This window comes from Falco rusticolus, chromosome 2 (assembly GCF_015220075.1).
Source record: "Falco rusticolus isolate bFalRus1 chromosome 2, bFalRus1.pri, whole genome shotgun sequence".
Classification (NCBI taxonomy): Eukaryota; Metazoa; Chordata; class Aves; order Falconiformes; family Falconidae; genus Falco; species Falco rusticolus.
In genome coordinates this window covers 14685141-14699816 of record NC_051188.1, presented here as the reverse complement: position 1 = coordinate 14699816, position 14676 = coordinate 14685141, and the positions used below count along the sequence as shown (strand labels likewise).

The 14676-nt window shown below is 36.8% G+C and overlaps 1 protein-coding gene across 1 annotated transcript in view; it reads right to left on the bottom strand.

The window, feature by feature from the left end:
* Positions 1–14676, bottom strand: part of ARHGAP42 (Rho GTPase activating protein 42) — a 162154-nt gene that overhangs the window by 53593 nt on the left and 93885 nt on the right. The window contains exons 5-6 of the mRNA XM_037377096.1: positions 5022–5123; positions 333–443 (exon numbers count right to left, since the gene is read on the bottom strand). Of these exons, the coding sequence (XP_037232993.1) occupies positions 333–443; positions 5022–5123 (213 nt within the window). The remainder of the gene's footprint in view (positions 1–332; positions 444–5021; positions 5124–14676) is intronic.

Here is a 14676-nt window from a genome sequence, read left to right as displayed (position 1 = left end):
ACACTGCCTACATGGAATATTTAAACCCAAAAACTGGCTCAAAATTTCAGCCATGAAACCATTATGCGTTGCATGGACACAATGTTACATGTCGTCCCATTAAAATGTTACCCACACTCCAAGTCATCAGACATTTCATTTCACAGTAGATATGATACTCTTACATAATCCTTTAATAAACATGGAAAGTGCCCAAGTCAAGATCTTAATGTCTGTCTATACACAAACAACCTCCAATCACGATTTAAAAAGGGAGCAAAACATAGATATTTTAAATTAATTTTTCAGCTTTAAATGCATGTATTCCAAAGAAAATAAAACATACAACTTACAGGTTCTACAAATTCAAATTTCTTTTTCTCTTGTACTTCTTGAATTTTAAAAACATACTCTAATGATGCTTCATAAAAGTTTTGATGTTCTCTGTCAATCTGTGTATCTGCCTACAAGACAAAATGAAATACAGACAGCATTCATTTACTCTCATGATTGCTTTGAAAACAGATTTTGTAATTAACACAGATCTTCCATAAGATGACTTTACAGGCATTATGGAGTTCAGTTTTCTTCCTGAAAATTAGAATACCTACTTTAAAATAAGTGAACACAAGTTTAAGAAGCTAACATTACACATTTTAGCCTCATGTCTTTTCCCCACTCCTTTTTGGTTTCCTGTTAACTTTTGGCACTTTAATATTCTAGTATTTAGGACAAGCCTGGAGGGAAACAAAGGTGACAGGAGGAACTCTGTCTCTGGTATATAGCAAATTTAGAAAAAGAAATAGGAGAGTAGGATAGGAATTGAGGGGGGACTAAAAGATAATTATTTCTATTGAAATGCTTGAGTATCACATGCACTGAAATCGTGCCTGTTTCTCAGCTTCAAATACCTTCCCAAGAAGGTATTTTTTTTCTTAAATAGACTGTCTTTAACAATGACATCTTGCAACTTATTTCATAGTATGAGTCACATGCTCTTGGAATATAAACATATTTAAGTCTCTAACCTCATAAATCAATTATTTTTCATGTTTTGCTTTTCAAATGCCAGAACTACAAGGCCATACTTGTCAGAAGTGTCTAATATCACCCGACATGAAGATCCAGTACCAAAACAGTGTCTTCTGCCTAAACAGCTAAAGAATTAACTCTTATCAGCTGATAGAGGGTAATAGGCTTTTATCCTCAATTTAAACAAGCCATGGGAGAGGGACCTAACAGACAAGGGGTGTAGTATGTGGATAATGCTTAAAAAAGAGATGCAGATTCCATTTTAATTCATCCTCCTTTGTAACAAATAATTTTCTCAAGCAAATCCCTTTTGGGCTGCATTTGTTAGGTTTTAATCTTAGGTAGAAGTGAAATTTTATCAAGTATCAACAATAGAAGTAAGACCAGTTCAGCTATTATTGACATATGCCAGCTAAAATATAGCAGTATATGTCTGTATATTTTCTAGTTCAATTCTGGCATTGAAAATAACAAATACGGGAAAATTGGAAAAGCTAGATGTTGTCTTCCCTTGACAGCAAACATATCGTAAAAGAGGTTTGGTACTTTAAACACTACAAACACAGTGTTTTCCTTCAAGGAGGACTTGGTCACCAATAGCACCATATATAATTAACATTGCTTTGTCAGTCAAGGACATGCTACTATCATGATCTGGCCTCACAGAGGCTTAACAATATTGAATCATCTCCCTATCACAGTGCTCTAATGCTGCTTTAAAGGACAGGCCTCAATTATATGTTTCAAATGCTTCAGGACTAGCATTTTTTTCCCATGCCTATAAAAACTCACAAAATTAAGTACACAAATATTATGAAGCAGGAATCAAGACTCAAAATTCCCAATAATCAAGCGCTTTACCACAGAATTAACTCTGCCATGTGCCATTCATATAGTGCGTTTGGCTACTGCTTTCTTTAATGCTCTGTTAATAGTTTTATTTTGCAAAAAATGTATCACAAAGGCAATGCTACACAGCTGAACAGAACCAGGTGCCACCGTTATGGGACATGATCCAGTGAGCCCTTGCTCACACTGTCAACAGTGCTGTTGTCAATAAGTCAATAAGCACTTGAGACAGACCTCAGCTCTCACATTTAATTGTAAGCAAATAACATAACCTGGGTTTAGAAATTAGTTCTTTCAGGCATTGACACAGAAAAAGTATTTAAACACCTTATTAAATCCATCTCTACTCTGAACAGCATTTAAGGAGATTGTAGTTGTAATGATACTTAGGACAACCAAGTACCATCTCAAACTCAGGGATGGGTTCCCAAATCAAGGCCACAATCACCACTAGTGTACAGTGACTAAATCCTAATTTCCAAAACACATCTTCTGTAGAAGTTTGAGTTTTTATGAACACTGAGGATTCAGATTGTTAAGAATTATTTTGAAAATTATTTTAAAGTTTCAAAAGCTGAAAGGATTCTCACACTTCTTTTATGACTTAAAACTGCATGTAAAAAATAAAAAGATTTGATGGATATGATTTCCAGTCTCTATTTGCATGATATATAGTTATAGTGAGTAATACTTTCATTGATATGGGATATTACTGAAATATATACCAGAACTCATCATCAGCTTGGAGACTGAAGCCTTTGCTCTATATTTATGCCTGATTCTGGAGCAGATTTCAAAGAAATAAAACAATGAGTTTATTACTTTATTTTTCACATCACTCGGTTCTAACCATTTTCTGCTCCACTGTGAACTTCCACAGGCAGTGGAAAGACAGTATTAGGAAGTTTCTTCTTGATGCTAAAGGAAAAAAAGTCTAGTCGTTATGTAAACTGCTTAAACAGCCTTGCAGGCTCTTAAAATATCCAACACATTTCAATTAGATGCATATATGCAAACCACTCTCTATAGAATATGTCCAGACCATCAAACTTTAGATGCCTAATTAAGGTGCTCTGAATTACATTCAAGCGATATATGTCAAATGATAGAAACATAGAATCATTTAGGTTGGAAAGACCTTTGAGAAAATCATGTCCCAGCATTAACCCAGCACTGCCAAGTCCACCACTACACCATGTCCGAATAACCCAATACAGTACAAGAACTACGCCTTGCCCATCCCAGTACTCTAACCCAAATAATGTGATGAGGTACCAAGAAACCTCAACAATTCAAAGAAACAGTGGGTTAAAAAAAGAAAGTTGTATTTTTCAGCATGACAGTAGTCAAAAAAAAGGGTATTCAAATCTCTCTAAGTGCATGACAGTGGCTTAAGGCAAGGACTGCCTGTCACTTGCACTGAGCACCGAAGCCCCAGCCACCAGCACCACCTGGTTCTTTGTGCCCCAGCTCTGCCGCCAGCTGCTCCAGAAACCTCTGTTGTGGACATAAACAGGGCTCACCCAAACCATGCTGGATGTGAGTCAACAGCTGTCACTTGGACTTTGGGCTTTTTATTTTTTTTTTTGTGTGCTTGGCCTGTTTTTTTATTTACAATACAGGTACAGGCCCAAAGTCTCCCCAGTTAACATTACTGGTACTGATTTGCTATCGTACTGTCTGCTCAGGGTGGGTCTGTGTTGCTGATTCAGTGCACCTATAGGTGCATCAAACTGGGGAAGACAGAAATGACAAGTTATGGCCTAGATGCTTTGCAAATGGGGCATCCAGAAAAGCAAAAAACCTCAGCCTCAGTTACAAGACTTTTAAATCCAGAGATGTCACTTAAGGACACAGTGGAAAAATTTATTCTGGTTTTCCATTAGTTTATATACTTGAGCCAAATCCATTGTTATTCTACCACAGTTTACTAGATTCACAGTTGTTACTTTTCACTTCAGTTGCTGTTTTTAGACTGTAATTGTCCTCATGGCTCAAGAGTAAAATATTTTATTTATTTTATTTCTATTCTAAAGTAAATTGGTGCTTCTCCACGTTTTGATAAGAAATACGTATTTTTTTTCTCAGCTGTGCTTGGCTTCTAACAGAAATGTTTCTTCATCAAGACAGCATACTTAGGAAAAGTGAAAGCTGTCCATAGAAAACTTTGACATGCAAGTGGAACAATTAACCAATTCTACACAACTAATGCCTTATCTAGACTGATTATTATATAGACAGCAATGACAATTCAGTAGTATAAACATTATTACAAATTTTGAATTGCTAATCTTTATTTAATTTGAATTACAGTATTATCGATAAGCATGAAAAAAATATCCTACAATTTGTGACTGAGCGATTGTCACATCTCCTGTGAAAACTCCATCTGCAAACTAATCCCTACCATTTAAAAGTCACTGTGGCAAGAGTAATCCCATCAAAATAAATTTTCTCTACTTTTGGCGCAAATCCCAAAGTGTCACTGATATAAAATTGCTGGGTTTACTGTGATTTTCCTCAAAAAGAAATCATAATTATTTTCTACCAGCATACTGAAAAGCCCTGGAATCCTCCCGTTAAACTAGAAGTCTTCATGCATATCTTTTTTTTGTTTGTCTGTTTTAAACACAAATAATTAGCCATACAGACACTTCAAAGCTGATGTTGTGGATAAAAATTCAGGATGCAATATCAGAATAAGGTGAAAAAGAGTTAAAAAGAAGCATAAAAAAGCACTGCAAGAGTGATCTCAATTCAGACTCAGAGATTAAAATTTATGTGAAACAGAAGAGTAATTTCATTGAGTAATAAATTAAATAGCAAAAAAGCAATTAATTATTTGATTTTCAAATATTCCACATATACCTTATAAAAGTCACATTTTTATTGTAATAGAATTCTATTGTTGCAACCAATAAATATTAGTTGTACTTGATGTACACAAAATTGGACATGTAGAACATTGCCTTGTTAAATTATTTAACTCTTATTAGGGTCACATTAATCCCACTCAAGAATTTATATTGACAACAAGCATGATTACAAGAAATTACCTCAATTTCACACTGACAAAATATAGCATTAATTGAAGAGAAACAGTTTGTTATCATGATCTCTATGCAAATGTGAAACCGGCTAAGAATGTGCTTAGTGCTTACATCTTGCAAATGAGATTCTTTCTTCTTTGCTGATAAATTTAAGTGCTTCTCTAGGATGGAATAGTATTTCTCACTTTCCTTGTCAAACTTCTTTTTCCCATCCTGAAAAACAAAACATTGCCATGTAAAGTATTTGGCTAAATATCACTGCTAACTTGAAAGAAAGAATAGGTGCCAAAATGTGCCTGGTTAGAAAGCCATTTTTGTTCGTTCCAGTGTTTTTAGGGTTTAATTCTGAATTAGGCCTGAAGATACTAGGAGGACTGATTCAATTATTAAATGAAATATTAAGCAGGATTTTTCCCATCAATAATAAACCTATACAACAGATTCACATAGTTTCCCATAACAAATATAAGTGAGCTTTTTTGTAGGTGGTATCTTCCTAAGCAGATGTTTAATGCAAAATAATCTTCCCCAGGTTTTATAAAGGTACTTACCTGTCATGCTGTCTTTGGTGAATAAAAACATAGTGGAAGAGGTAGATGAGTATAAAAAACCCCTGATGATGATACAGGCCTATCCTTTGCATTTAAGACTAATATGCTTATTTTCCATCTGCACTCTTAAAATATGAGGACGATGGAAAAGCACATATGTGGATGCAAAAGGAAATTTGTCCAAAAGTCTGTTTCAAGTAATGTTTTGATGTGTCTGAATATTTAAGCTTGTCTCATTTAAAACAGTTACCCTACCTTTTTCCTTTCCCACTCCTTGTTTTTCCCATCATGTGCAGACAATCCTCACATTTCTACCATAAAACTACTTTAATACATAATACCAAAGAGAGCTACTGCTCTGAGTGAATTCAGAAACATCTTATTTTCTGTAATCTAATTTAGAATTTATGCTTCATTAATTTTTAAATCAGCTATTTTGAAATTTAAATCTGAAATTTAAGATGACGACAGCTGCCTCAAGAGTTTTTCCATCTTTCAAGAAGTGCCAAATTTCAGGAAACAGGAGAAGGATTTAAAGTAAATATCCCATCAGAGTATTAGTAATGATAAAAATATAAATTTGAATTATAAAATTATATATCATCCCATTAAGAGCAACTCTCTGCCAGTTAATTTTACAATCTTAGGTGTGTCCTAATGTTTTGTTTTAATGATTAACAAATTGAATATTTTGAGCAAAAAGAAAACTCAACACAACCAGTCCTACCTACACATGTGCAAAAGTTATTAATGGTGGAAAAACTAATTACTGGACATAACGCAGTAACATCAGGTCATCCTCAGAACTATAGTGATCCTTTTCCTCACTCCTTTCTCCCTAGAAATTGTTATATACAAAACAAAAATAACTACCCTGCACTGTAGCACCACCCTGTTTTTCTTTGTCATATCGTAGGAAAAGCAGGTCAGTCAAAGAAATAAGAAATATAAGGAAGAATTTAATGCTATGAATGAAAACTTATCAGCCAGCTGTAACAACAAACCACTTACTGATTAGCTCCAGTGACTAAAGTTCACAATGGTAATTATAGTAGACTATAAACCACATCATGTACTTTCTATCCTACAAAAAGTTCAAACACATTTAGTATGAAAAATATGCACCATTTCATGTTCTCATTACCTGACAGCAGAAATATCTTCAAAAGACATCATAAGGGAAAGAAGGCACTTGACTCAACAAAATATTAATTAACAATATAGAAAAACTACCAAGGCTTTCTGTATTTAATTGCAGCTATGCAGATATAAGGAAAAAAAGCAAAAACAATAATAATAATGATAAAAAAATAAAAGCTTGTATTTTGCCTAGTAAGTGAAAAGAAGCTATATGAATTATTTTCCAAAATCCTTCCCAAACATATTCATACAAGAAAGAGAGAAGGCAGAAGGCAGGAGTCACCAAGTGACCTATTAGCCAAGAAATCAACTTTTGTGCGACTGAAAGCACAGGTTGGTTCCACAGCCAAAGTTTTATTGGGGAATACTCAAGTGCTAGGCCTTTATGATCAAGAAAGAGCAACCTGAATATCTCAACATCTCCTTTGGTCATAAACAGAAATTCAGTTCCACTGATCACACACCACAGATACTTATCTTTTGAAGAAAAGGTACAAGCAGTTGCATATTGTCTTACCTTCTAAGACAATGAAGTTAAGGTACTGGACTGAAAAAAATGAACTGAATCATTTTAAAATACAACTGCAGGAGAAGATCAGGTTTGAGACCATCTAAGGAACTGGAAGGTGCTCAAGTCCATGAGACCTGATGAGATGCATCCAAGTGTCCTCAGGGAACCGGCGGATGAAGTGGCTAAGCCACTATACATCATATTTGAGAAGTTGTGGCAGTCTCGTGACATTCCCACTGAGTGGAAAAGGGGAAACATAATCTCCATTTTTTAAAAGAGAAATACGCAAGACGTGGGGAGCTACAGGCCAGTCAGTCTCACCTTGGTGCTTGGTAAGTTCATGGAGTAGATCCTCCTGGAAGCTATGCTAAGGCACATGAAATATAAGGAGGTGATTGGTGACGGCCAACATGGCTTCACTAAGTGCAAACATTGTGCCTGACAAATGTGGTGGCCTTCTATGGTGGCATTACAGCATTGGTGGATGAGGGAAGAGTAACTGATGTAATGTACCTGGACTTGTGCAAAGCATTTGACACTGTCCCACACAACATCCTTGTCTCTAAATTGGAGAGACATGGATTTGATGAGTGGACCATTCAGTGCATAAGGAATTGGCTTGATGGCTGCACTCAAAGTGTTGCAGGTCAACAGATCGATGTCCAAGCGGAGACCAGTGACGAGTGGCATTCCTCAGGGGTTGGTATTGGGACTGGCACTTTTTAATGTCTTTGTCCACAACATGGGCACTGGGATCCAGTGCACCCTCAGCAAGATTGCCAATGCCACCAAGCTATGTGGCGTGGTCAACATGCTGGAGGCAAGGGATGCTGCTCAGAGGGGCCTTGACAGGCTTGAGAGGTGGGCCCATGGAAACCTCATGCTCAACAGGGCCAAGTGCAAGGTCCTGCACATGGGTTGGGACAATCCCAAGCACAAATACATGCTGGGTGAAGAATGGAATGAGAGCAGCCCTGAGGAGAAGGACTTGGGGGTGTTAGTAGACAAGAAGTTCAACATGACCTGGCAATGTGCAATTGGCAGCCCAGGAAGCCAATTGAATCCCGAGCTGCATCAAAAGAAGTGTGACCAGCAGGTCGAGGGTGGTGATTCTCCCACTTTATTTTGCTCTCAAGACCCCCCTGGAGTACTGCATTCTGCTCTGGTGCCCCAACACAAGAAGGATGTGAACCTGCTGCAACAAGTCCAGAGGAGGGCCATGAAGATGATCAGAGGCTGGAGCACCTCTCCTGTGAAGCCAGGCTGAGAGAGTTGGGGTTGTTCAGCCTGGAAAAGAGAAGGCTCTGGGGAGACCTTTCTGTACCTAAAGGAGGCCTACAAGAAAGCTGGAGGGGGATTTTTTACTAGGGCAGGCAGTGACAGGACAAGGGATAATGGCTTTAAACTGAAAGAGGGTAGATTTAGATTAGATACAAGGCAGAAATTCTTTACTGTGAGGGCGGTGAGGCACCGGCACAGGTTGCCCAGAGCAGCTGTGGCTGCCCCATCCCTGGCAGTGCTCAAGGCCAGGCTGGATGGGGCTGTGAGCAACCTGGTCTGGTGGGAGGTGTCCCTGCCCGTGGCAGGGGGGGTGGGACTAGGTGATCTTTAAGGTCCCTCTTCCTGCCCAAAGTATTCTATGATTCTATGATTCTCTTCATATGCAAACAGGAAAACACAGGAATTAAATGATCACATCTAAACAGATACAACTCCCCCATGAACAAGGAAAAAAAGTATTCAAATATGCTAATTGCGGTGGCAGGGTATCTTGTACCTCACGGGGAACTTCTCAAAGATCTGCATTGCACCACCTCTGAGGACACACAGAGTTTGAAGCCTCTCTTGGTCTCCTGCCAGCACTGCTGGTCTTCTCCAAGACTGCACCTCTCTGCTGTAAAGGTCTGTGCAACCACTACCTTCACAGTTTTTATACCAGTTAAGAAGAAAACTAACAATTTGGAGCTTTCTTGACACGAGGTCAACTTCTGGCCCAAGCGCAATGTTTCCAGGGACAGCACATTGTATTAACTTCTTCCTTTTTTTCCAGATTTTAACACAACAAAATTTCTCCCTTCAAAGCTAGAAGCAGACAAAACAAAGAGAATAAATAGAAGCAGACTAGAAAGTAAAGATCACTTAGCAGTTTTGACTGCATTAGTATCTTTACTTGGTAATACTTCTGGGAATAAGGCTGTAGAGCCAGCAGGACAGTGTTTCTGGTACTGTACTGATTACTCAAGACATGTTTCTGGGAAAAATCTAAAAAATACTGGCCCCAACAGGTGAGTTCCCTTTGCTTGAAAGGTCCTCTGCCGTGCCAGTAAAAAACACATACTTGAATGCAATGAAGCCTCTGAAAACTGTTTACTTCATAAAAATTAACCAAAAGATACACTGAGAAGCAGGTGATTCATTTTCTGGAAGCGAAGACACACTCCAGTTTCTGCCAAGATAACTCTCACCTTGCACACTCAGTCGGTGACTCACAGCACACAGGCTCATCCTAAGTGGAGTCACAGACTGATCTCATTCCAGCTTTAGCCTTTTCTTATGCAACCCTCAAAACACTCTCTTATACACAGCTGCTACCCAAATTAATCATCTGAACTGTGGTCCCAGCAATCTGTGCCCATGAGACTGAGAATCCTGCTTTTCCACTCATCGGCAGGTTTACAAAGAAAGTTTCCATGTGAATCTATCTCCTCACAGCTCAGAAGACTGAGGATTGCTTCTGCCTCTAGATTCCACATTGGATCAAACCCCAAGGAGGAAAGAGATGTGGCTGGATAAGAGAGCTCGTGCTGTTACCAGGACAGACAGCATCAGCCAAGACACAAAGCATAAGGTACATCGCCATTAGGAAGGTGCTAAATCCTGGCTGCTGTACTATGTCTCTTATTCCTGTGAGCCTCCATCTTCCTTTCTTCCTTGCATATCCTTCCTGCAAGTAATCGTCATCCCTTCTCTTTTTCCTGGAAACTTATCAGCCATTTCTGTCAAAATATCAGCTAGAACATATGAAAAAAAAAACCCACTTGAGATAATTAGAGAGGATGCAATAAAAAAAATCTAAACACATAAAAACAGAAATTAAAAAATATTAAGCCTTGATGTGTTTTACATTGATGTAAAAGCCATCAATACCTTTTGTATAGACTAAGTTCTGCAGACTGTAAGCAATATAAATACTGTAAATGTCTCTGTAGTTGTTTAACTGTTCTCAGGTGTGTCAGGTCACTAAGCCTTAAATCAGTTCAAAAACATTTAAAAAACATATAAAAACCATTTGTTTTAAAAAATGTTTTAAAATGTTTTAAAAAGTATTTTAAAAGTTCAAGAACAGTTTTAAATGCTTCAAATTTCTAACAACCCCATTAGGAGAGCCCTTAACCAAACACTCAGCTTCTAGTATGTAATGGAATTCTACTAACTTTCCAGTACCCAGTGTGATCCAGGTTTAAATCCTGGTTTTGTTCTCTCTGCTTAGTTTTCCTCTATAGTTCTATTTCAAAACTGGTTAGACAGTCTCCAAAAATGGAAAATCATCTTTTCAGAAAAAAATTTTACTCAAGATACCACTAATTATAGAACAGCTATTATATGCCAGTTGAAAGTCTAACTCCAAAGCTGTTCTCCTATCCTTCTGTTTTACAGATATCTATGGCTATGAAAAGATCAGACATCAATTATTAAAAAGGTGACTCAATTAAGTCAGATTTTTTTTTCTGTTTAGAAAGGCTTTGATTCCATACTGTAACTGATCATATGCATACAACAAATCACTGGCATACTTCCTACATATTTTAACCACAAGTTGTATTTTTGGATGTAAAGCAGCAAGAGTTATTACATTTGAAGTTGACTTCTCTTTTCCAGTGGGAGCATCAAGAAAGCAGGTGTGGTTTTTTTAATGGTCTGAGTTTGCCACTACTTTCTGTGCAGTATTAGACATCAAAATAGTTATATGTATCTTCAGAATTATTATAGAAATTATTCCTCTCTATTTTTCACAAAGAGCCTTTGCCATCCTTCTCATGTCTTTCCATTTCTTCTAGTTGCAATGACTTCTGGTACTATACTTATCTCTTACCTTATCTTAGCCAAATCTTACATCTGTCCCTAAAAAAGAGTTTTACTCTTTTTTTTGTCCTAGAATTCAGATTTAGACTTTAAAATGCTAATCTTTACAACAAAAAAACCTTGCACATGTAGTTCAGATTAATTTTCAACAACAATATCCTTGCGCAACCATAAAATAAACATGTTTTGTAAGAGGTGATTTTAAAAGGATCAAGAAAGGAAATGAAAATAGAAAACATTGCAAAGAAACCTTTTGGAGAAAAAAAATTCAATGAGAATCTATTACTTAATTAGGAAAAAAGTGAACATTGTGAAACATGGCTGTGATGATTTCTGTTTGTCCCCCACCCAAAATTAGTACATATTTTTCTCACCAACTCAAGCTGAAATGCAGAAACTATAGAAGCTGGCACAAAAGTGCAATAGTAAGACTCGAATATAGATCAAGTCAGACACATTTGTCAGTGGAAGAATCTGAAGACAATGGTGAACTCCATTGAGATCAATAAAGCTACATCCCCCTTCTTTCTCTTTGACAACAACTGCAGAAATGTCAATATAATAACACACTGGAGATGTTTCATTGCTGGGATTTTACACTTCAAATGTTTCAAAGCCACCTTTTTCATTACCTTCCAAACAAAAATTCAAAATGTGCTTCTACAAAGTTATTGGAATTTTGTTTGGAGTTGTAAATTTGGGGACCATCTCTTACTAAGAAGCAGGACAAAGGAAAGTAGAACTGTAGACTAGAAAATTAACTCAACTTAGTCTTGGGAAGACTGATTTGAACTCAGATCCTAAAGATTTTCTGGAAAACGCGAGATCTCAGAGTCTCACAACTTCTCATCTGAGGAGAAAAGAAATAAATTCACCTTCCATTTTATCTTGCCTGAGCTTTTGCTTAGAATTCTCATGGAGGTCGTTGTGGGGGTGGGGGGTTTGGTTTGGTTTTAATAAAATTGAAATTATCATAGGCATATAAGACTACAGACTGCATTTTGATAGATGACTGGATGGGGGGGGATTTCTTTTTGGTAGAGATTTTGATTTGTTATATGAATGCTTGCAGCTCAAGATAAAGCCAAAAGAGATTTTCCAAAAGGAAAAATGAAAAGGGGATATAAAATTCCTTCCCTCCTGCTCTCAATCAGAATTTAACATATCGTGAGGTTATAGGCTTTCTCCAAATCTGTGAGAAAGCCTGGAGGTTAAAGGGCATCATTTATGTATCGGTAGCAAATAATATGAAGTGGAACAAAGTTATATCATAGTTTATAATGATATGATTGCTGCTCAATATAAAATAAGGTTAATATAGTCATAAATTATAACTTATGTTACTCATAACTACTAGTGAAAACACTTCCAGATTGAAGCTGAATGCATCATGTAGAAAATTAAATGACCTAACAACTATGTATCTTTAAATCAATTCTTTACTAAAAACAAACAACCATATGTAATCCATGAATATCCAGAAAAGAATATGGTGTAAGACACAAATGATTATAATAAAAAGAACATATTGCAACTACGAAGTATAACAAGGCAATAAACTGGGAATACAAGACTGTTTAGCAGCATTAAAGCTATGAAGACAGAAATTAAAAACTGGCAGTTTAATAAAAGAACCTAAATTATAATCATGTAAGCTATGCATAGAACTAGAAGATACTTTAAACCACCCAAAACTAGTTGAAGTTTAGGATGGAGTTCACATCTGTGTAAAATACTGAATAACCCTGCAAGAGATGGTCTAACTTTCAGGTTCCTAAACTTCTGAAGAAAATTTTCTTTTACCTCTGCAATGCCTTGACAAATCCAAATATAAGGTACTTTCAAAACTGTTTCCTGGAAGAGGCGAATCCTACAGCTATTCCCTAACACTTCCCTATGTAATTCCATCAGATGTGTGTATACAGAAGGTACTTACTAGTGGAGACTAAAAAAAGGCAGAAATGATTCACTATTTCTGTGAGATCTAAAATTCTGTTCAAATTAAGAATCAGTTACTATTCAATGAATAAATGTGCTTGCTGGATGTCATTTGTTTCTCTCCAAAAAATTCTCTATTGAAATGGAAAAAAATATTACAAGTTCCCAGCACTGCTGTGAAAAGGCATGCAAACCCGCCAATACTGGCAGGTCCCAAAGCGGGACACATTAAACTCCCTGTTATTCAGCTGCAGAGTTGTCTGGAGTTTATTTGGCATTTGCTGATTCCAGGAGTAGCTGCTAGATGTCTGGGAATCTGTTAAATCCCTGCCCAAACAGCAGGACTGGTAAGTCTACATACGTAATCTAGTTTTATTGTTTTTACTGTCTACTAAACATGAAGTATTTTTGCTGGAATATCTTAGCGTGTTACTGTTTAAAAAATATGAAGAAACTCCCTAGAACAGGAGAAACTGACTCTTTAAACTCTTCTCTGAGGCAGGTTTAAGATAGTTTTCTGAAGCTGAGAATGTTTTATCACAACAGCAAGAGGGTCTCCTATGCCTGTACAAAAGGTTGTGACTTTAAATGATTTAAAAAAGAAAGTTACCCATGCTCTTTAGGAATTCAGAAAGAAGCTTGAATTAACTGTGTATACTTCATCAAAAGTCATCTAGAATAAACTGCTCATGTCATAAGCAATGCAGATACTTGTTAGAAATCAATACGGCTATACATGCCGAATAGAAAGTAAATGAGAACAGAAGATAAAACTCAATCCTAAGTCATTGCTTGCATGATAAAAAGAAAGAAGCCAACTGAGATTTGGGGCATGATATTCTTAACAAAAAAAAAAAAAAAAAAAAAAAAAAGGTAAATCAGCAATAACACATATTGTGATTTAGAATATTCAAAATGCTGAAGTCATTGAGTTGTCAAGACTATCCATGGAAACCTGTTAACATTAACGTTAGACTAAAATCAGACCAGAGAGGAGACCTTCTCTACGTAAGTAGAAAGTAGTTGTATTTTTTCTCATTATCTAGTTCCAGCTTATAGAGCTTCCTAAAGTTCATTAGAAAAAAAGAGAAAAAAAAAAGAAATTACAATGCCTTTTGTTGTTTCTGCTTCATTTCCATATGCATCAAATTCAGCTCAGTTCAGATGACAAAGTCAGGCAAACAGAAGGAAAAAAGGGTTTACAGGTAAAGACAAATAACACCATTGCATGGTTTGGTGGCTTTAGCTTACTCCCTGATGCAAACTGCCACATATGAATTGCACGGACAGAATAAAAGCAGCATTACAACGGATAATAGTGAAGTGAACTGGTCTTACTCATGGGGAACAGGCAGCTCCAATTTTTGCCTAATCTTCTACATCAGCACTGGACTAAGCAGGGACAAATCTCTCAGCTTCACCCATGTTTAGACAGCTAGAAGTTGCCCTTTCAAGTTCAGTAGTCAACCAACCTGTTATCCAATGCTGCATCAACAGTGAAAAGAAAGGTTTTGGTTTTCCTTATTCTCTCGTTCTCATACTA